Below are 24,099 nucleotides of genomic sequence, written 5' to 3'. Positions count from 1 at the left end.
ATGGGTATCATCCAAGCTTATGCTACTGAAAGAAGATTCAGCATTTTCAAATCCAGCTCATCCCCAAATACAAGCTGAGCATCTCTATGAAGCAAAACTTTCACTCAGACTCAGATGTTTCAAATGCCACTTCATTTTAATACAAACTGATGGCAGAAAAGGGGATATTCATTGTCCATAAGGTTTGGAGATGGATAGAAGAGAATTATAACGCTTCTCATTTCCAGATGGTTCTGATTAGGACAGGCAGGAAGAGTGCTGGATGGACAGAGGGCAAAGGGAGGGAGAACCATCATTCTGAGTATGGTGAGAAGATCAAAAGATAACGAAGAAAAACATTCAGGCAATTTAAATTTGGGGGGAAAGTCACTTATTTTAGGAACTAACCTTTTCTGTCCGGCAGTTATTGAGACCTAGACTATTCACAACAGCCACCTTCCCATCAAGCACCTGTTGTTCCCGTCGAAGCTGCTCCTTCATCTGCCGAGCTTCCTGGATTGCCTTGGTGACAGCATCATGGTCATTTAAATAACCTGAGGACATAACAGAACAAAGGCTATGTTTTGTACATATGCACAGATAGGTTAATCTGTAACCATAAAATCACTTCTTTTTTTGGGAATGGCTAGTGTCTGGAGTGTAATAATTTCTCAATGGAATCAGTTGAAAATGAATGAATGGATGAATACTTGATGATGACTGATTACAGGAGTATGGTGCCAAATGGTTGCTATCAAAACATAATATTTAAGCGAAATATAGTTGTTCCCACGTGTTTGGAAAGAAGTTTAGAATATAAATTTTAAACAAACTTTTTTTCAGTTATCTGAATATTCTGTAGTGCAAAACTACGATCTATGATTTTTTTTCTTCACAAGGATCTTTGGAACATAAACCACAGGATACAGGTATTGATAATTATCACTATTAATTACTGACACTCTCATAGTATTAGAAAGGTCAGTTTGGAGTTTGAGTTTGCCACTATTAGGTTGGTTATACACAGTAGGAACAAATCATTATTAACTGATTCTAAGAAGGGCCTTTTCCCCCTGTATCCATCCATCTGCAGTGAAATAAACCACAGGTGGCAGTGGCTTGTTACAGATATGAACTTGCAACAGTTAAGAGGCTAACTTTCAAAGCATAGAATGTAACCAAGCACCTATAATCATTTGATAAGAATTTTGGCTATGGGGTAACTAGAGTCACAAGAATTCACACTCTTTTTTTTTTCTTTTTTCTTTTTGGGGCCGTATCTGGCACATGGAGGTTCTCAGGCTAGGGGTCGAATTGGAGTTACAGTTGCTGGCCTACGCCACAGCCAGAGCAACTCGAGATCTGAGCTGCATCTGCAACCTACACCACAGCTCCCAGCAATGCTGGATCCTTAACCCACTGAGCGAGGCCAGGGATCGAACATGCATCCTTATGGTTCCTAGTTGGATTTGTTTCCATTGCGCCACAACAGGAACTCCAGGGTTCATCCTCTTAATAAGATTGTCAAATGACCAACTTGTGTCTGCAACCCCACAATCCAGTCAGTTCAAAAAAAAAAAAAAAAAAAAAGCCAAGGTATTTCTTTTAAAGAATAACAGGTGTAAGGAGAAAAACCTAATTTTTGACTTAATTTTCACACTGGCCATTTATTTATTTGATGATGATAATCTGCCTGATTTTAGGGTGGAATACCAATGGGAGGGGATTGTTTTGCAAATATTAAAAGGAAAGCTAATATATCATCTTTCACTCTCCCTATCTTTTAACTAGGGCATAAAATGGCATAAACTGAATCTATAATATGAAATTGCCCAGAAAAGGGACTTGTTTGTGACATGAGGCTAAATCTAACCAGATCCATTGGTGAATTGTGACAGATGGAGGGACTGTGAGACAGAAGGCAGGCACTAATCACACATAAAATGACCGGCTTGCCTCAACATGTTCCATGGATTCCAGCAAACTTTACACCCTAATCCATTTTTAGAACAAAAAACATCTGGGCCATAAATCCTCTAATCTGCCAAAACACGCTATTAAATCCCATGATTTGTTGAAAAACACTAAGATTAAAGAAAGGAAATATAAAATGGCTAACTGCCGTGTTAGGAAAGTGTTATTAATACTCTTTCTTTGTCTCAATTATGAATGTTCTGGTACTAAAGAGCCTTGTCTAATCACGTCAGATTACACATCCTCATCGTACCGCTAGACTCTTCTATCTGATCTGCTGATTGCCAAAAAAACAGAGAATACTTTCTTGCTGCTTAAACATCTCTATTGAAGAGGCTGATGTCAGATTAGCGCAGTGCTTCAGTGCCGGAGGGCGTCTAAATGATCCATGTCTTTCCCCCCTTACTATGCACAGACTGAACCCCATCCTCTGATCTCCTTGAGGCAGAAAGATAAGTTCCAGGGTAGGGGAGAGAAAGGGGGGCCTTGGGAGCTACTGTAGATTTTGTTTTTCTGAGCTTAATTCATTGGAACATATTCAAAAAGCAGAACATCCTTGCTTATTCTGAATACAATACGAATCATCAATAACTGCACAGACCTAGGTCTGGCCTTTAGGGTTCACACCTACTTTAAATTAGGGTTGTTTTTGACCTTACATTATCCTCAACATCCTGGCTTGGTTCTCCTGAACAACCTTCCTAATACATTATTCTTGAACTCATGCTCTTCATGAACACTACTACTCTAGAAAGAAATGCAGCTCTTAAATTACAGTGATGGTCTTGGTATATGTTCATTTAGTACAAAGATCTTAAAAGGATCAGCCTGATTTTCCTATCCTCTAACCCCTGTTTCTGGACGACCTGGTACCACACGTTTTTGTAGTCTGTTCAGCTTTTCCAGAGCACAAATATATTTGAAATGGTTTGGCACATGGCACTGAATAAAAGTATGAATTCTTTTTGCTTTTTAGGCACTGCCAAGATAACACTCTGTAGGAAAATGATTAATATAGATGCAAAAAGGATGCAAATTACCACGGGGGTGAGTAACTGACAGACATACATATGTTCTGTAAGGGCTATTTCCAATGTGAGGTGTGTGTTCGGGTGCAGGTGGAAATAGGTATTCACTTTAAAATCAACATTCCTGCTTTTAGAGGCTTGAGTTTTAGCTAACATGCTGTATGGAATTCTAACATGTATCTGCTCTGTTAAATCATAAAGCCATTTATATATCACAGAATTGAATCACAACAGGACTGTTTGCTGGTTCTTGATGTTTTGCTCTCATCGCTGTCACCAACTTCGCAGTCTTGCTGATGCCCTCTCTCAGTAACTGGCCTCACCTCCAATTTCAGAAAGAACAGTAAGGCCACACTCTCACCTTCCTTCCTCACACCGACTTGTATCCCAAGCTGGCTTCAAATCTTGTCTCCATCCATACCCACTGCTTCTCCCTGTTTCACTGAAAATAGTGCCACTACTTTTACTCAAGGCAAATCTCCTAAACTTGTTCTCTAGATTCTTTTACCTCTCTCCCGGTTATTCTCTTTCACATCATCCACTTGAACTTCTCTATCATCCTACTACCTCAGCTTATAAGTACTTCAGATTCTTCTCCTGAAATAAGCAAATAAAGCCTCTTTCTCATCTCTATGTTGCCCTCTGTTTCCAATCCTGCCTCTTTATCTTCCAATCCAAGCTTCTCAAAGATTCCTATCCCACTCTCCAACCCGTCCTCATTCTTCCATTCCTGCTCCAATCTTATTTCCACTCCCTTTGCTCTTTCAAATGCCAAATCCATGGGACACGTTCCATTCCTGGCAGAAACAGCACTGACAATCCCCTTGTTATAGAAGCTCCCTACATCCTTCTTTTTCATCATAGCACCGAATGCCTGTCTCTGACTCCTCCATCTTTATATTCTTGCCTGAGATCCTTTCTTAATTTGCTCCTTAGATTTGGTCCAAGGTTTTAGTCACCAGGGGGAAAAAATGTGTTTTGGAGTTGGATAAGCCTGAATTACAATTCTAACTTTGCTACTTACTAGCTATATAAATTGTACATACTGTTTTACTTTTCTATATCTCACTTGTCTTATGGGTTAAATAGAATCACCTCACTAGATAAGCATGACTTTGTAAGATTAAATTAGTTAACATGGTGGCTTAGCATTAGAAATGGTCCATGAAAGTTATTCAGTAACTATCAGTTTATTTACAAAATGGCATAGTGAAATAGGCAAAATTTGGGCACTGGATTCAGATAGATCTGGGTTTCTACTTCATAGGAAGTGAGATATTTCCCAAATTATAACACTTAATTTCACTGAGTTTCCATTTCCTTCAACTGTAAAATGAACATAAGGTTGACTGAAGAATTAAATGAAATAACACATGTGAAGGAATAGATAACACTTGGTACACCTGAGGAGGTGGTAAAAAAATGTTAATTCTTTTTTTTTCCTCTTTCATTTTCCCCATAGGCTCATCCTCAGTAGTCTTGCTGCCCGGCTTTGATCACTGTGATAAAATCTGTGAGGGGAAAGCATTTCCTGTTGATAGAGAGATTCAGTGAAATTGGAGTCACCATCAGAATTGAAAAGACCCCAAATGATCATTGGGTATATTTTATTCTGCCTTTATTATACAGTCAGGCAGCAAACACATCTTAAGACAGGATCAGAAGGAAGAGTGTATCTTTAGGAAAGGTTTGGTGATCTCTTAGGAGGAAAACAGGATCAGAAGGAAGAGTGTATCTTTAGGAAAGGTTTGGTGATCTCTTAGGAGGAAAACGGGAGGGCAAAGGTCAATATGGCTTCCAGTGAGCACCTCAAGTGAAATTTGGGACCTGCAGGTTAGGACTCATTAATGTAACACATGTGTGAGATTCTGTAACCTTGTTAAATGTAGTTTTTAATGCCTTGGTGTTTCTTCTTATCCATTACCAACAAAATTCTCAGAATTAAAAAAAAAAAAAAGACCCCTGTTATGTATTTTCAGGGGTAGAAAAAAGAATAGACAAACTGGAAAGTCCAATCTTAGGATAAACTCTAAACAGAAAGAGTAAATGCCTGCTCCATAAGGAAAGAGGAAAGGCAGAAGGAAAAACAGTAAACTACTTGTAATGGGTTGAATTGTCTCAAAAAGCTATTTCCTGGTATCTGTCAATGTGATCTTATTTAGAAAGAGAGTCTTTGCAGATGTTTAAATTAAGGATCTTGAAATGAGATCTCCCTGGGTTTTGGGTGGACCTTAATTCAATGACTGGTGTTCTTCTAAGAGAAAGGAGAGGGAGACTTGACACACAGAGACACAGGGTAGAAGGTCACGTGCGCATGGAGGCAGAGACTGGAGTCAGGCATCGCTGAGCCAGGGAACACCAAGGATGGCCAGCAGCCACTAGGAGCAAGCAGGAGGCATAGAACAGATCTTCCCTCAGAGCCTCCAGAGGGAACTAACCATGCTGACATTCCGACTTTGGATTTTTTTTCCAGCTTCCAAATAGTGAGAAAATAAATTTGCTTTAAGTGACCTAGTTTGTAGTCATATGTTGTGTGACCTTCCAAACCAATAAACCGCAATTGGCCTTAGGGATGCTCCTGAGACCCAAGGGGTGACCCCAAGGACTGTAAAGTCTCTGATGCCTGCTTCCAGCCCTCCCTGACTTCCAGATAGACACATCTACCTACCAAGCTTGTTGACCTGAATGTCCCATCCAGCACGTCCAACACAGAATTCATCTTCTTCCCACCATCTCCATCTGTTCTTTCTACTCTCTATATCTCCTTCCAGTTGTCCACCCTCACTTGGGAGCCACTGGATACCTCCTTTGCCACATAAGTACAAAAGACAACCAAGCTCTGGAGTGACATCTGCTCCTCGGCTCTCAAATGTGCTTTTCTCCATCCCCACAGGCCCCTGCTTTTGTTAAAGCCACCCCCTATCTTGTTTGGTCTAATGCCTTAACCCCCTTACTGGAATCCCTATATTTCATTATTATTATTATTATTATTATTGTCTTTTTAGGGCTACACTTGGGGCACATGGAAGTTCCCAGGCTAGAGGTCGAATCAGAGCTGCAGCTGTTGGCCTACACCACAGCCACAGCAACATCAGATCTGAGCTACAACCAAGACCTACACCACAGCTCACGGTAACACTGGACCTTTAACCCACTGAGTGAGGCCAGGGATCAAACCTGAGTCAACATGGATACTATTCGGGTTCATTATCACTGAGCCACCATGGGAACTCCATGGATTCCCTATGTTTTAGCTTACACTTTTTGACTCTATCTCCTACTCTACCATCAGATAAAGCATTCCAAAATATTTCAAAAGAAGAAAATTTGAATCACATTACTTTACCTGATTAAAAACCTCTTATTGCTCTAGTACTTAAAAAGGAGTACTTCATTAGTTGAAGATCTGTATATTCTGTGAAACAAATAATTCCACGTTCAAAAGAGGGTGGGAAATACTAAAAGTTAAAAACGTTTCATTTCACGAATTCTCAAAATCTTGAATATGTTCATGTTTATTATGAATCTTCAAGAGATAACAACAGTGTGCAGTGTTTCCCTGGGACAAGAAACTCTTTAATGTTTCCCCAAAAACATCATTCTGGGATAAATTCCAAACACTTTAAAATGGCCTAAAACTCTCATGATATCAACTCTGCTTATCCCTCCTGCGTCATTTCCTGCTGGTCTCCCAAGAGTCCTGTGCTTGAGCTGCACAGAACCATTTCCTGTTCCAGGACAAGCCTTCCTCCTCCTTCCCCCGCCTCTGTCTCTCACGATTTTCTCTCATACCGAAATACTTGCTTTCCGGCATGTTTGGGAATTTACTCAAATGTTATTCCTTCTGGAAGGACCTTCCTGACAGACCCCAGACACGCTCCTTGGCAACATGAATATTTCCATCACCATGTTCCTGCAAAACCCTGGAAATGCTTTTACTGTCACATTGTCATTTGTTTTTCTAAGCCTGTCTTTCATGCCAGTCGATGAATTATTCGAGGGCATTTTTTTTTCTTTCAGGCTTTTATTCTTTTGGCTTGTGGCAGGGTCTGTTGTTCAAATGCCTATTTCTCGGTTGAAAGTAGCTACCTTCATAATTCCAAGTTCATTGGTTATCTGTGTCATCATTATCACTGGAAGCCTGAAACATATGACACAGATTTATGAAAATTCATAGACTTAATAGATGCTCTCAGGGTAATGCAAATTCTTATACACTGTACTTAATCATTTTACGCAGTACTTTTCAGCTATAGGTAAAAAAAAGAGCACATGTGTTTCAAGCTATTTTCAACAGATATTACTTTTTTTCTATTTTTGAGGTCACTTATCATCATCAAATTTTTGGCACCCTGATATGTAGGGTTTCTTCATATGTGCAAACTCATGAGAATTAGACAATAAATGTGAAAGCAATTTGTAAACTGTAAAGTGCTATGAAAATATTAACTGTCAGATGTTAAATAATATCCCTGACTTCCTGATAATCCAAAGGCTTTCTATGAAACTATTACAATATTCTTGTTCAGTTACCTAACCTCATGGACAAATTTCTCATTAAAAATGTAAGTTAATGAAATATTAAAGTAAAATTCACCTTCATGTCATCATAGTTTAAATTAGCAAGTTGTCAAAATAAAATACCAAATTAATGGACTTGAAAATATGTCCCCTCATTTTATTAAATCAATATGTATGTACTACATTTGTTCAGCAAAGTCTTAATTTTCATGAGTTAATGCCTCTGAGGATTGAAGGGTAAGAGTAATATGTTCCAATATCTTCCAAAGACAGGACAGAACAAAGACTGTAGGTATCTAAAGCCTCAGTTCAAGACCTTGATCTGCTTATCCTCCAGACTTGGCAAAATGTATGGCATAGAGAAGATATTCAATACCGATTTATGGGATGAAGCAGGGAAAAGGCTAAAAAGATGACTGAGAGGAACATCAGGCAACAACGAAAAAGAAAGGTTGGAATCCAGAGATTGACTGGAAAGCCTCAGCCTCCACTGGCTGTGAGAATGGGCAAGTAACTAGGTCTTCATGTACATTTGTTTCCTTGAAATTAAAACAGAGGTAATAACTGCAGAATCATAGGACTGTCTACACTGTGACAGGGACTCAGAATCTTTAGGCTTCGGCTCCTTATCTGTGAAATAACAAGTTCTAACTATATGATATGAATATCTGCTCTACCTAGTTAAGGGTTGATAATTCTAAACTAAGCTGCAGTGAGAAAACAGATTAAAAATGCTCAAAAAAAAAAAAGTTTTAACGGTTACCCACATGCATAGCCTAAGTGGGAAAGGCCAATACAGGTAAGATAATGACTGATCAAAAGATTCTAAAATTATCCATCATTTTTCTGAACTAGTCATGCTTTTTAAGGATCCTTTTTCTTTGGAGCTACCTATCATTTGCATTCCCTATCAAATGCATTCTTATAGAATACACTCTAATATTGGTCACCAACCTCAAAAACTCACTTTCTATACTTGTAGCTAACAGATATATAGCAAAGAAACCCATGTCATTAACAATAACTTAAGTTATCTTTTGGTTCACAGTTTTCCATGGTTTATTAATGGCATAACACATTAATTCTTCTTTCAGGAGTGACCTTTACAACACCATTAATGCTCACAGCTTTTATCCAACAACATTATTACTCATTACAGTTTCAGCTTTCAACATCTGCATCTGCTGAAAAGAGAAAAGTAAATTGTAGTGGCATCAAATCCTTGGAAAATATGAGGGATGTATGTGTGGTGAAGGGACTTTTCAGGGGGAAAAAAATAAGAAGTTTAAGTAGTGGAAAAACTCAGATGATAAATGTCATTACATACATCCTTGCCTTTCTAGAATATTTTGTCAGACTTAATCCTTGGAATGCTGAAGTAAAAAATCCTCACATGATAAAAATGCAAATACATTAGTTATTCCCTTAGTTAAATATTCCAGTTCTGGTGACATTACGAAAGTAGCTCATATAACAACACTGTGATATTTATGAGCCTTCATGTCTATGATGGAAGTGAATCATTTGTGCCAAATAAAACATTTTTTATTTTACATGCTTAGGACATGAAAGCAAATCTTATCTTGCTGTCCATTTAGGATGTTGAGCAGACTAACTGAGAGATCATAACAGAACAGTGCAAGATGATAAAGAGAACACATGTGCCCCAAACCATTTTCAGACTTCTCAAAACTTCATTTTTCATGGTTTCTCTTCCCACTGCTGCCCCACTGGCCCAGACTGACTTCCCTTGGCAAGTAATCTGGAATTCAATGTTGTGGAGATTGAAGTGTCTGAAATACACTCCCTTCAGCTTTCTTTCTGTCCATCCCATAATTTCTCTGTAGCTTTACCCCTTTTTCCTTCATTACCTTCAGTGGTTGAGGAAAAAAGGGGCATTTCTCCTTATTGCAAAGTTAATCCTCTCTCATTTCTTCTTCTTTTTTTTTTTTTTTCTTCCTTTTTTTGCTTTTTAGGGCCATATCTGTGGCATATGGAAGTTCCCAGGCAAGGGGCTGAATCAGAGCTGTAGCCACCGGCCTACACCACAGCCACAGCAATGCTGGATCTGAGCCGTGTCCGTGACCTTTGCCACAGCTCATGGCAACACCAGATCCTTTAACCCACTGAGCAGGGCAGGGATCAAACCAGCATCCTCATGGATACTCAACATCCTCATGTTACCTCTGAGCCACAGTGGGAACTCCCTCTCATTTCTTCTTGCTCCATCCTCACCCATGCACTCTTTCCTATCTATATATCTCTCCAACTTGTCTTTACACACACACACACACACACACACACACACACACACACACACACACACACACGTTTCTATTCTAAAACCTGTCTCCACTCAGCCTTCTCAAAGCGTAATCACTTCTCAATACCAGGCTTACAAAAAGACTGGTCTATACATTAACTGTACTTTCTGTCCTGATGGTCTTCAAATCTTTGGAATTGGAATTCTGCTAAATCATGCTACAAAACCTCTCTCTCTGTTACAGTCTACCTGTCCATGAGCTCAAGCTAAATCTTAAGATTTTTCTTCTTAATGTTCTTTAACTTTTCTCCAGAATGTGACACCATTAAATAACTCCTCCTTTTTCAAACTTTAACTTGTCCTAGGCAAGCGGGATACTGTCTTATTATCATTCTTAGTCTAGGACATTCACTTGCTCTTTATCAGTTTCCCCCCTAATAAAAGCGTGGTGCATTAAAAATCTGTCCAAAGATACTCTACTATCCCTTCCTTCAGAGTTGGAGCCTAAGTCCCCTTTTTTTGAGTTGGGGTGGCTTAGAGATTCTCTTCCAATGAAAAGAATAAATCAGAACTGACTTGTGTGACTCTGGAGATCAGATCATAAAAGGCACTGTTAGCCTTCTCTTTGCTCCTCCTCTTGGACTCCTTATTCTGAGGAAGTTAGTAGTCATGCTATGAGCAGCTCTATGGGACAACCCACACAGCAAAGACGGGGGGCAGGGGGAGGAGGGGCTCTCCACCCAACAGCCATGCAAGTAAGTCATCTTGGAAAAGGACTGTCCATCTCCAGTTGTCTTGGGCCCTGGCTTCCTTCTTGACTGCAATTGTAAGAGAGATTCTAAGCCAGAGTCTAAGCTGCTTCTAGACTCCTATACCTCAGAAGCTATGCGATAATAAATGTTGGCTGTTTTAAGCTGGTGAGATTTTAGTTTGTTACACAGTAAGAGATAACAAATATGGCAGTAATCCCCATGATTCTTTACTCTACTTCTCTTACCATATACACTTGGCTTTCAGAACATCATTGAGGAATAATTTTCATGTCTAAAATCTAGTACTCCTTTTACATGTCAGATTTCCATTAATGATTTTCCCCGAACTTCTCTACCTAAATGGCTCCTGATGTTTCAAATTCAACTTTTATTAAATTTTTATATTTATGTCTTCCTCTAAACCTGCTTTCACTCTGGTCTTTTCTATCACAGTTAAGGGAGGCACTATCCTTTTTTTTTTTTTTTTTTTAATGGCCTCACCTGTGGCATATGGAAGTTCCCAAAACTAGGGGTCAGATCAGAACTGCAGCTGCCAGCCTATGCCACAGCCATGGCAGTGCAGGAACCAAGTCACATCTGGCACCTCCACCACAGCTCACGGCAACGCCGGATGCTTAACCCACTGAGCGAGGCCAAGGAGTAAACACGCACCCTCATGGATACTAGTCGGATTTATAATCACTGAGCCACAACAGGAACTCTGACACTATCCTTTCTATTTTATAAATTAAAATCCTAGACTCCTCTGGCTCCAATGTGAACCTCACCAGGTACATTCTGTTGTGGATACGTTACATCAATACTTCTTTAATAATATCTCTTCAACATATTGTCTCCTGTGCTTTCTCGTTGCTTATTTCTATTTTGTGTAACTTACTCTTGTCCTACACTAAAACAATGCTTTCCTTGATTCTAATTTCTTTTGGCTGTCAACACTCTTCTTAAAGTTCTGATCAGATTGTTGTCTGGAGAAAAAGTAAAATATTTCTTAGGATAGCTTCCAATTGGGTTCCATCTGCCCCTTTCAGTTTTAACTCTGAGCACTTTCCACTACACACTCACTCTATATTCTAGTCAAATCAGTGCATTTCTCAAAAAAATGCTATTTTACTCTGCATTTTGTCTGTCAGTCTAAAATGCCTAGGGATGCATCTCTTCAAGGCTCCATTTGAATGAGCCTATTTCCAACCCAGCTTCCTTGATCCTTCCCACATGGAATCTAACACTCTCCTCTCTGTGACTACAGGATTATTGTCTGTGCTCTGGAATAGCACTCCTGAAGCTGATTGGTGCTACAAAAGAGATGACTTTCCCCTAAACTAAACCCTAGCTCCTTGAAGGCTGGTCTGTGCTAGCCTCCTCGCAACTGTATGAAAATTGTAAACAATGAAATAAGCATTTCAGTCTCATTTATGTGTTACTAAAATAGAAATTATTGGTGTTTTTTTAAAAGTTAGCCTACAGAAGCATTTTCTAGTGTTTGCTTACTCTACTGAAATGACAATTAAGGAGAAATAAGTGATCAACTTTTTATAATACTGTGCTGTGTTCAAGCACATCTCAAGCAGTGTGGAACTGAAAAAAACTGACATCCTGATGGTTGACTGCTGATCCAGGCAGACTGTATTTCATCCTTATGTATACTTTGTACAGTATCACAAAAAATGGAAGCAAATTTCAGTGACTGAAAGGCAAGTCACCTAACAATAACAATCTGGAACCACTGTTCTTCTGTGATTAGTCAGTTAGGTCACTTTCTCATAAACTTAAGAACATCAGTTACATTAACAAACATAACCAAATCAATTAGCTTTTCAGGGGGACATTATAAGTTGGGCTTCAGTTATAAATTTCAATTGCATGTTTAAAACAGATCTATGAGGTTCATCATATTGAAACTCTCCTATGAAACTAAATAAAGCCATGCAAAGGATATGCGTGATTTGCCATTAAAAGATGATTTCATTCAATTGCCATAAACAGAAAATCAGCAAGAACAAAAGAAATAGAACTTACCTATTGTGCTAACTCTGGCTGATGGACTAGCTAATGATGCTGGGACAGAGGCTTTGAGGGGGCCTGCCCCACTGTTTATTCTCAGAGCTGGCATATGGGGAGAGGTGGGTGATGTGGGTGATTTGCCATCAGAGGTCTTGGGTTTAGCTGATAGGTTCAGTGGCTGTGCCACTTCATCCTGCAATGATCATTAGAACATGAGCTGTGATAAGGAAAGGCTGATTAAAAATGCCCAGAAAAACACAGGTATCTGCCTGTTATTTCCCATAAAATACTCTACCAATCAATGATCTTAACATTCAGTCTAAACATTACGGTGTTTGGTTAGCTGTCAACAATGGCACCTTCAACTACATATTATGAAAAACCTTTTGTACAAGAAAAAGTACACGTGCACTTAACTAGCCAGATAGCATATAACTGATGTCACCTGTAAGAAAGAGTCTTTAAAAAGATATCTGTACTATTCACTTTTGTTGAGAGACAATGCAAAATTTGTATAAAATTATGATGCAGATTGGTTTTTTCAACCTTCAAAGAACAGGTGCTGAATCCCAAGCATCTTTGGACCCTGGTGCTTAGGTAGAGTACCTGGAACATCCATAATGGAGGAGTTAAATGGTGTGTACCTCTGATTAGAATTGCTCTCCAAATTAAATATGGAAAAGAAGAAAGAAGAAGTAAAACATTCTAACTTTCTTAGAAAATAATCTTTTCTCCTAGGTTTCAGAGAAACACTTTGGGGTTTGATCTAAAAATGAAAATAAACACAATTAGCATTATACTAATACAGTATTTATTTATATGCAATACTGTTCTAAACATTAACATTACATTTTTTAAAATCTAGATTTGCCTTCTAGATTTTCCTTTACAGTATGCTACATGGTGGTATGAAGATCTGCATATGGTCAGTTCAGCACCTGTGGTGATTTCCAACTGCTCTATGCTTGAATAGGTCAAGTTCACACAGTTTACAATTTATTTTATACCTTTATATATTAGCTCTTATATGTAAAATTTATGGATACAGTTATCACTAAAATTTCTAGCACAAGAATAAGATAATGTTAATTTATGTTACTTTCTTTCATTGCAAAATGAAAAAGTTATTCCTTTTCTGTGCTCTCAAATTGGAATATTGTGTCATTTGTTTTTACTTTATTGTTGATATTATATCCAATTTTACATAGGTATTATTATAGAACAAAAATTCAGCTTCCACTTAGCTCCTGTTTCATCTTCATAAGTTTACAATGTAAAATATCTACAAGTAGTGGCAGGATAACTTATTGAAAGCAAAACAATTTAGAATCAAACGGTGTGATTTGGTGACAGGGAAACATTAATTAGTGTGTACAAAATTTTATGTATATATTTACCCCAAAACACTGATATAAATCACTTTACAAAAAAGAGCACAATATTTCAAGTTGATATTTTTAAAATATGCATTGTTATTTGATTCCATGATTAGCTTCACTTAAGAAACCCATGAACAGACTAGGGAAAATTGCTTTAACGTCTTCTTTCAATTCTGTTTTCTATTTCAGGGAAAATAATAGTTATTTGAAAAATCTGTGAGATAATTCAAATGACCATCTGGGATCATGTTGGATACATAATAAATTATTGACCATGACACCAAATTTATATGGATTCACAGAATCTTGGGAGGAAGGAAAATAAGATAATTCCATGATTGGCTCAATATACAATTTTGAAAAGTTTACTTAAGCTTTTTAAAACTACAGGGCAAAAATTATTCCTAGATCTTTCAGCAGTTAGTTGAGCTGTTCAGCCCTGATCCTTATATATGATGGCACACCCCTGGAATATTGTGTCTTCTTTCCCTACACTCTTGTGTGTGGATGAGAACTACTCAAAATGCGGTCCTTGAACTGGTACCATCAGCACCACCTGCTGACTTTGTTAGAAAGGCAAATTCTCTATACTAGAACCTTTGGAGGTAGGTTCCCTACCTGCATTTTAATCAGCATTTCCAGGTGATTCTGATGTATGCTAACATTTGAGAGACACTGGCTTATATAGTATAAAGGGACACTACTAAAATTTTATTTATTTGGCTTCAAAACCCTTTAAAAACCTTCCTTAATATAAGAGGGTAACATTAAAAATATGTAGTTATCTCAATCTTTAAAATTTTATCAGAACACATCACATACTAATAATAATAAATGAAAAGATGTATATGCATAATAAACTACCACTGAATGGGCCGGTTAAGGATTAGAAGTCAGATTTTCTCTGTGACATTCAGCCAAAATATGCTGCCATATAGGAGCCTTAGCAGCTGTTTACTATGCTGCTGTAAATATTCTAGGCACATTTTCCCCTATCGAAAGTTGTACCTGCTTACTACTTTCTGTATGAAACTATTGCCTTTTATCATGTTAACCTGAAAACTTTTTGACAGCATCACAACTCTTGAGAAAGTGTTGGGAGGATACCTGGAGAAATTAAAGGTGGCTGTTTCATTTTACTGTGAAGGTAGGAAGGAACATATTCCCAGAGTTACAGCAGAGATTCATGAGCAAAAAGTATGTGTGTGCACTGGGAGAAAGGTGGCATCCATGAGGATGATGCAGACATCGGGGTGCTGATGGGTGAACGTCAAGTGCTTAGCTTTGAGCACTAAGAACTACTACATGCGCATACTAAAAAATGACTACCCAAAGCATTTATTAGAGTAAGCAAGTCACTGGAAATCTTAATATTCTCCTCCATTCAAGGCAGCACAGATGTCTGAAAGCCAAAAAGTGCAAAGCCCCAAGGACATAATAGAGGTTGACAGTTCCAGAGTTGATAGAAATGTCATTCAAAATTGCCCTTTCATTCCCTTTCACTGTGTGACCAGGCTAATGGTATATTAATAAGAACTCGCATGCTTGATTCTTATATTGGTAACTGTATAAATAATTTTGGCCCATTACATGATATTATTTCACAATTTGGTTCTTTTAATAATTTACTACTGAGTTACTATACCAAATGCCTATTATTCATGAAGAATACAAAAATTACAGTAGTTTCCAATTTTCTATTAATTATTTTTCATTTAACCAGATGAAAATTTAAAAACCCTAACTATAAAATGGAAGTAGACTATTTATTTATGACATGAATTCTCATAATTATAAATATGCACAATAAAAACCAAAGGTAGGGCTTTTTCTCCTTTTCATTTGCGATATCTTATTCTTTAGGAGATATGTGAAAGCATAGCATGATTAACCCATATTAACAAATAAAACATACATTTAAAATTATAAATAAATAATTTATACATAAAAGAATGCAGGTAACTTTCAAGGCCCAGAAGGCATTGTAAAAGATGCATTTCTATCAAATATTCAGTAAAGTAGTGAGGAAAGCGATTCCCTTTTAATTACTTGTCCAACTGTTGAATGATGCTGCAAGTTGAAATTTTTGAAACTCACTTCATTTATACACAAAGAAACAGTTAAGAAGAATCCTATGTAGAGGTTGCGTAGCTCCAAATTTGTATATGATAATTATAAGGCACCCATTTAAGCTTAAGTTAATGTGTAAGCTAAGGTAAGCAAGTTTCAACTAACTGAAGGCTATTCTCTACGGAGTTATAGAACTCCTTATACATATTTCAAATCATTTATTTAATCTTTAATACTGTGAAGTAATTAATAACTTCATAAAGGAAACTAAGGCTCAGAAAGTTCTAATGAAATCCAGGTTTTTGGACCCAACATACAATACTCTTTTCATTTACAGGACGAATTTAAACTTAAATTTAAAAAGATGTTGATGAAATGTAATTTCTGGAATTCAGCCCTAACCATATAATTCTATCACATAATAAACCACATAAAGGTCAGTACACATGCAATAAAATGAATAATATAAACATTTGGTACTTTCTACATTAGTTTAAAAGTTAAAGCATAGATTGTTACCTTATTTTGGTAATTTTTAGAATGCTTCTCTGTTCTGTACACCATATAGCATTGAAAATTTCTTTGGTAATACTAAAGACTTGTTAACTTACACTATCCTTTTAAGAAAAATACCAAGGATTCATGTCTAATATGCCAGAAATATAATTATTCATAAATAATATGCAAGAGAATAAATACTATTTTGTATGTCCAAATACAAGGTTTAGGTATCTATTCATGATTATAACTTCCCCTAATAAAGAATTATCTAATTTTAGTTGCCTGGGATAGGATGCAAAACAAGAGAAACCCAAACAAAAGTATAGTTCAGACATGTTCCACTTAATAGCTACTATGATTTGTTGGAAAGAAAATATTTCACTTAACATCAGCTTGTGATCAAAGTACTAGAAATACTGCGGGGGTCCTAATGAATGTGGACAATGAAAATCCCCCACACATATCAACTGTAAATTAGGTAGAGGATTTGACACAAATATATCACCTTAGATGCACTGACAAAATACCGATTGTGATCATGAATGCAGCAGTTATTCCACAAAAACTTAAACACTGTAACATAATGATACACAGTTAAAATAAACTGCATTTATATGGTTTTCAAATCATAAGTGTATTTTAGGAAAAACATGTTACCCTATTATAACTGTATAATATTTATAATTTTATGATGTGCAAAGACCAAATTACTTGTAGACATCAAACATAATTTATCAAAGAAAAATCATTCTCCAGAATCCTGGAGGGTTATTTCTCTCTGCCTACTCCCTAACCTTCTGTCATTTTTTTGCTAAGGAATTCTTATAGAGAACTAGAGAACAGGGATACCAGTATCCTAAAGGAGTCTACTCCGTTCTTCTGTTGGTACTCTTGTCCTTCTCAACATGGATCTTTACCCATGTGGGACCTTGGGCCACAAGATGTACCATTAAGGATGTGCAAATAACTATGCCTTCCAGAATAAAAATTTCATCTTACATCTTTATTCAACCTCATTATCTAGTTGATGATCTAGTCATGCCATACCACACTGGTCCTCAAATTCCACTTCCTCAAATATCTACCTAGAGTAGTTACTGAAAATCAAACATTTATTTGGTAGTTAATTAATTTATAGCACTCCAATGTCAAAGAACAAGAACATATACATTTATTCAATCATCCACCCATTCATTCCTTATTTGCTGAATGGAATTTCAACTATTTCATAATGGCTGCTATATGTCAGGCATTAGAAAAAAGCAAATCACTTGACATCTAGGCTTGCGGCTTTGAGACTTTAGTTTTGTGTGGTTAGTGATAAAGGAGCAGAGAGGTGCGTTTATTTTTTATTCTAGCCCTAGGTATAGAGGGTATGTGGAATTGTGTCTTATGTAAACTGAATTGTTTAAGGACAGTTTGTCTATGCATTTGATATATTGCTTCATTTGTAAATATGCTTTGAATCTTTAATAGCCACACAATGACTTAATAAAAAATATATATATAATTTCAGGCTACTTCCTCTGCAGAATTTGAAAACTCTGTCCCCATATCGATCATATATACACATGTGAAGTAAGTAGTGATAATAACATATGGAGAGGGATAAAAGCATTCATGAAACATGTTGCAAAATTAATCACAATGCTGCTATTATCCTCTCTGATGAAATAATCATATTAAATTAAGCAGGGAAGCTACATGACAGGCGGAATTGCATAATGTGTGTTGCAACCACACCTCTCTTCCCTAGCTTGTGTTCACATTTATCTTTCTCTTCTCCTACTTGTATTTTCTACTGTAAGAGCCCTTTTTTTCCTTCCCCACCCAAATAAGGCATTTCCCCCTACAGTTTAGTAGAGGTTCACCAGAAAGAAAAACAAAACAAATGGAGTTCCCATCATGGCGCAGTGGTTAATGATTCTGACTAGGAACCATGAGGTTGTGGGTTCAGCCCCTACCCTTGCTCAGTGGGTTAACCATCCAGTGTTACCATGAGCAGACGCGGCTCGGATCCTGCGTTGCTGTGGCTCTGGCGTAGGCTGGAGGCTACAGCTCTGATTAGACCCCTAGCCTGGGAACCTCCATATGCCACGGGAGCGGCCCAAGAAATGGCAAAAAGACAAAAAAATTAAAAAAATTTAAAAATAACATGAGATATCCGAAAAGATTGGTATATTCCTGATCTTTCTTTCATGAAGATTTAGATGAGAAACAGTTTCCATTTATGTGCAAGAGTCAATTGCAGCAGTATAATATGAAATTAACTTTAACAATCTTGAAATTATTAGCCCCTGAAGAATTAGGAATCCAACTATGGTGGCCACCTCAACTCCATACTTAATTAGTAGCTTCCCATTACCTAAAAATTAAGACTATGATTTTAGAGAAAGCATGTAGTCCTGAAGCCCTTTTCATGAACACGTGCTTGCTTTTGGACTTCCAGATTGCAAGACGCCTTGTTAACCAGGCAGATAGAGCTTCAGGAATTCTCTGATAGGTATGCGTTTGCTGGGTTAATGCTACCATTAGACTTGATGGCCATTTAAATTCAAATCTTAGGTTATTTAGCTGGGGGTAATATGTTCTAGCTTCTCATTTGGCTTCTTCATTTTGCTATGTTACACTTTTGCTTAATGTACACCTGCTTTTTTAAAAAAGTGGACGCTAGCAGTGTAGTTGGTGGGCATTTGCTTCAATGAGGTAATTACACATTGCTTTTACACTTATATTGTTGGCCCTTAGTTAATTTAAAGGTATTCAAATAGAATTCACCATTTAATTTGTTGTTTAAAATGCCCCCTGTTCTCTCCCTGTTAATATAGTAATAGATTATTTCCCTTGTTTTCTGACTTTGTTGATTTAATGACTCAAAACTCTAAAGTATTCCTACAAACATAAACATAGGTATTTGAAAATAGGAGAGGAAAGATTGTGGTTTTTGGAATATCAGAAATATTCCAATTTTTCAATTAAAAATTTTTTTTGGAAATACCTAAGCCAGGTTATGTCATTCTTTCTATACATACAGTTCTGTGATAGCCAGCTTCCAAGACATCCCCCAATAATTCTGGTATGTATGCCCCTGTATATTCCCCTCCCTCGATGAATAGGGCTGACCCACAACCAATAGAATACTGCAGAAATGGTAGTTTGACTCCTGATCTGAGGTTATAAAAGACATCGCAGCTTCTCCTTCCCTCTTTCTGGACCACGTGCTCTGGACAGGGTTTCTCAACTTTGGCACTCCTGATTTTTGGCTGAACAATTCTTTGTTGTGAGTGATCGTCCTACGAGCCTGTGCATTGTAGAATGTTTAGCAGAATCCCTGGCCTCTACCACTAGATGCATGTAGTATTCCTGCCCAAGTTGCAGCGACCAAAAATGTTTCTAACACTGCCAAATGTTTCCTGGGGTACAAAATGGCCTGCAGGGGGAAATAACCAATGGAGATAACCACCTGGCAAGGACTTGAGGCCTCCTGCCAAAGACCGGTGCTTACTAGTTAGGCAGGTGAGGAAGCCTCTTTGGAAGTGGATATACCAGCACCAGTGCCACTTTCAAGTGATTGCAACCTCAACTGACAACTTGATTGCACATACATTAAACTCTTAGCCAGATCCACTCCAGGAAGCTACTCTCAAATTCATGACCTATAGAAACTGTGAAATTAAGTGTTTGTTTGCTTGTTTATTTTGCTTTTTAGGTCTACACCTGTGTCATATGTAAGTTCCCAGGTTAGGGGTCCATTCAGAGCTACAGCTGCCAGCCTACACCACAGCCATAGCAAGGCCAGATTCAAGCTATGTCTGCGACCTATACCACAGCTCATGGCAACACTGGATCCTTAACCCACTGAGCGAGGCGAGGGATTGAACCCACAACCTCATGTTTCCTGGTCAGATTCATTTCTGCTGAGCAACAATGGGAACTCTGATAAATGTTTATTTAAAGTCACTAAATTTCGGAGTATTTTGTTAGGCAGTGATAGATACCTAATCCATCCTCTATGAAAGAAGAGTATAGCTAATGTTAAGTTTTTAAATGATTCAAGGCATTTTTTTTTTTTAACCAAGACCTCATTTTGACTCCTGGAAAAATAGTTATTTCTCATTCTTCAACTATGTATGTCAATATATTTCATGAATCTCACTCAGTTTTATTTACTTATTTTGCAGAGCTAGATGTCATTCTTTTCTCCTTTTTCTATCCTTCTCTTTTTAATATTTACTCTCCCTTCTCTTTAATATTTCTAACTTAGCTTTGAGAATTTAATTTTACATTAATTCTCTAATCACTGTTTTAGTTTCAAAATGTTCTAAAAATATACTGTAGAAACATAGTTTCTATATATTTACTTCGAAGAATGTCATATGTTTAAGACCTTTACCAAATGACCCACTCACAGAAACTCTTCAGAGAAAATTTTTTGAACTATTCGAGAGAAGAGAAGAACAGGAGCAATATAAGTGTCAACAATAATATTTGATAAGAACAGTTATAACATGAAACAGTATCAAATGTATGGTGTTTCAGATTCAACTTCGTTTAACCTCTGGTCCCTGGGCAGCTTCAAAATCCTAATAATAATCATTATGTTGTCCTATGGTGTTCATTACATCTGGATGATTGCTATTCTCTTTTAAAATGATTAACAGTTCTTCTCCCAAGAAGCTTAAAGAAAGCATAGAGCAGTAATAGTTGATGTTAATAATCATACCAGTTCCTCTTATTAACCTCTAAATGTAAATCTCCAAAAGCTTTTAAAATGCGTTAGAGAAATTAAAGAGTTGGTCATTCCACGTACAAGAAGAATTAAATGTTTTCTTGGCACCACCTGATCAGTCCTTAAATGTATAATTAAAAAGCATTTGATACTGGTACTTTTCTGTTAGTTCCACTTGAAGATAGGCGGGAAAAAAAATCATCAAGAAGTACAAAGTTATCAAATGGTGGAATGGATTCACACACACACAAAACAGGAGCTCCCAGAACAATACAGATTCACAAAATAAAACTGAAGGGAAGAGAAGCCACAGCTGATTCAAATTTTACTACCACCTCTATGTTGGGGATGGAACCTCTACATGTACCTGTACGTATAAAACCAGCACACCAATCACTCTACTGCATCTGCAAAAACAACTGATATCAAAAGAACAGAAGAATAATAGAAATAACATCAATACAAATGAGTGTAGACTCTGTCCCACTGGGGTCACATAAAGGAGAGGTAAATATATTACATGGAGGCCTATTATTTGGGATTGGGGGGGAAGCACTCATAAAAATGTGAAATGAATGAGTTGATCCTGAAACAAACAAACAAACGAAAACCGCCAAATACTCGGAAGATACTTGGAGAGTTAAAAAATATCCTTTTAAAAAATATCTAGGTGTTTCTTTTTTAGGGAATGGACTTTTGCTAGATCCTGCAAAAAGTTTGGTCTGGTTATAAAGATGATATGTCATTTTTAAATAGTCAACCCAGGAGAAAAAAAGAAGAAATGATGAATTTTGGGGAGACATGAGAAAGGACTAAACTGTCTAAGGCACAGAACCTTGGGGAAGGATGGACGTGCAAACGTGTGTGTGTGTGTGTGTGTGTGTGTGTGTGTGTGTGTGTGTGTGGTGTACATGGTCTGTGTCTGTGTGCACAATGGATCTGAAGGGGAATGAGACATAAAGAAAGAAGTTTAGGGAAGACTCTAAGGCAGTGCCCTATTATCAGTGACTATAACAGTCATATCACTGCGTTTCATTGTATTGCATTAGTTGTCCTAAATTGTTGAGGGCAAAATAATCAGGTATTAATAGTTGCTTCTCTCTTAAAAGAGATCTTTATGGCGTAGCTGAGTACTCTCACCCTTTATTGTACAACTTTCTTGATGGTAGGGATGGTATATTAATTGTTTCTACTACCCACAAATACTTTGAATATAAAAATTACTAAATATTAACTAGTAAATATTAATTATATGGATAGTGAAGATTAATCAGTGATTAACTCTTAAAAGATTCTAAGTTCTTTCCTTTTCTTTTCTCATGAAGTGTTTAAATGATTCTTTATATCGGCAAACAATGCACATGTCATTTTGGCTAGTGAGTAACAAAATAGGAGTATATGCACTACCACATTTAAATCTCTTGAAATGTTTTATTCTCACCACTTGAATTTCACAGTTCTTCCCCCTTTTCAGAGCTTTGCTCCTTTTTCTTCTTTCTTTCCCCCTTAGGGTTGAAAGTTTGACATCTCTGGGACTCACTGATCTCTACTCAGAGATGTCAGCTAATGCATGCATTGTTAGGAGCTCCTTAGTGACAGGCTTCCTATTAATTTAACTTGAAACTTCACTAGGTCACTACATCTGAATTACAGCTCTTTTCACTCCATTCACTGCAGAGAGAGAGAGAAGGGGGCAGTCCTTGAACACAAAGGATAAAAAGTCCAAAGATAAGTAAAAATAAGATATAAGCGCAAAACTCACTTCTCTCACTCCCACGTGTTTTAACCCAGACTGATTTTCACCTGTCAGATTAAGAGTAGTAGTAGAATTTTTCCTTCTGAATATGGATTTTGAAGAGTTGTCCCATCTGCCTTGGTCTCACTTTTTTTTTTCCTCTCTCATGTGATAGGTTTATTCTTTAATTTGTTTCACAAGCAAATTTTTAGGCATTATTCTCAACGGTGCTAGTCATGGGGGAGAAGGAATTTCTATTCCAGCTGGTGAAGCAATATATAGACACTAAATGATATAACAGTTTAAGGCAATGTAAGTTGTTAGAAAATTTTAATACAGTTAACTCTTGAACAACTTGCATGTTTGAGGCAGTGAGCCCCTGCACAGTCAAAAATCTGAGTATAACTTTCAACTCCCCCAAAACTTAACTACTAATAGCCTACTGTTGACTAGAAGCCTTACTGGCAACAGCTGATTGACACAAATTTTGTTTGTTGTAGGTATATCTACATATATCTTAATGAATTCATGACATATCTTTTTCTTAATTTTTTCAATATTTCTAGGCTATGAAGTTTGTGATTTTTTTCGAATGGTCACAAATCTCCAAAAAGCTTCCCAATATATTTGTTGAAAAAAAGGCTCGTGTAAGGGACTTGCATAGTTCTAACTTGTGTTGTTTAAGCATCAACTGTATTTAAAGAGATATAATTGCGATTCATTTAAAAGAGCGTCATTTGAAAGAAAAAAATTCTTTCCAAAAAAAATCTGTATTTCATTTAGTCTGGATTATTAGACCAAATTCTTTGTCACAAATGTGGTTGATTTACTAGTCTAAGACTAGGATTTGAATATTGGTCTTAGATGTTTAATTTAAATGCAATTTTAAGAACTTCTAAAAAGGCTATAATTTCCTTATTCTGTTGATGCTGACACTTTCTTTTTCTGAAGAGTTTGAAAACACAAAAGGGTATCAAGGGCATGAGCTCTAAGAACATTAAGTCCTTTAAAATTTGCTCTTTGGGATTAGGTAATTTTTACTAGAAATAAAGATTATTTTCTCTTCCATGAGATAGCCATCAAAAGCAATTATACTTTTCAATTATTATTAATTTAAAGCATTTTTTTCCTTTCTAATTTTCTCAT

General features: G+C 37.0%; 1 protein-coding gene across 45 annotated transcripts in view; it reads right to left on the bottom strand.

The window, feature by feature from the left end:
• Positions 1-24,099, bottom strand: part of SOX5 (SRY-box 5) — a 1,006,514-nt gene that overhangs the window by 35,653 nt on the left and 946,762 nt on the right. For all 45 annotated transcript variants that reach the window (XM_021092938.1, XM_021092936.1, XM_021092946.1 and 42 more), the window contains 2 exons: positions 12,555-12,732; positions 388-533 (listed from right to left, as the gene is read on the bottom strand). In XM_021092938.1, the coding sequence (XP_020948597.1) occupies positions 388-533; positions 12,555-12,732 (324 nt within the window). The remainder of the gene's footprint in view (positions 1-387; positions 534-12,554; positions 12,733-24,099) is intronic.

This window comes from Sus scrofa, chromosome 5 (genome assembly GCF_000003025.6).
Source record: "Sus scrofa isolate TJ Tabasco breed Duroc chromosome 5, Sscrofa11.1, whole genome shotgun sequence".
NCBI classification, from domain to species: domain Eukaryota; kingdom Metazoa; phylum Chordata; class Mammalia; order Artiodactyla; family Suidae; genus Sus; species Sus scrofa.
The sequence above is the reverse complement of the archived record's forward strand: the minus strand, read 5'-3'. Positions and strand labels throughout refer to the sequence as shown.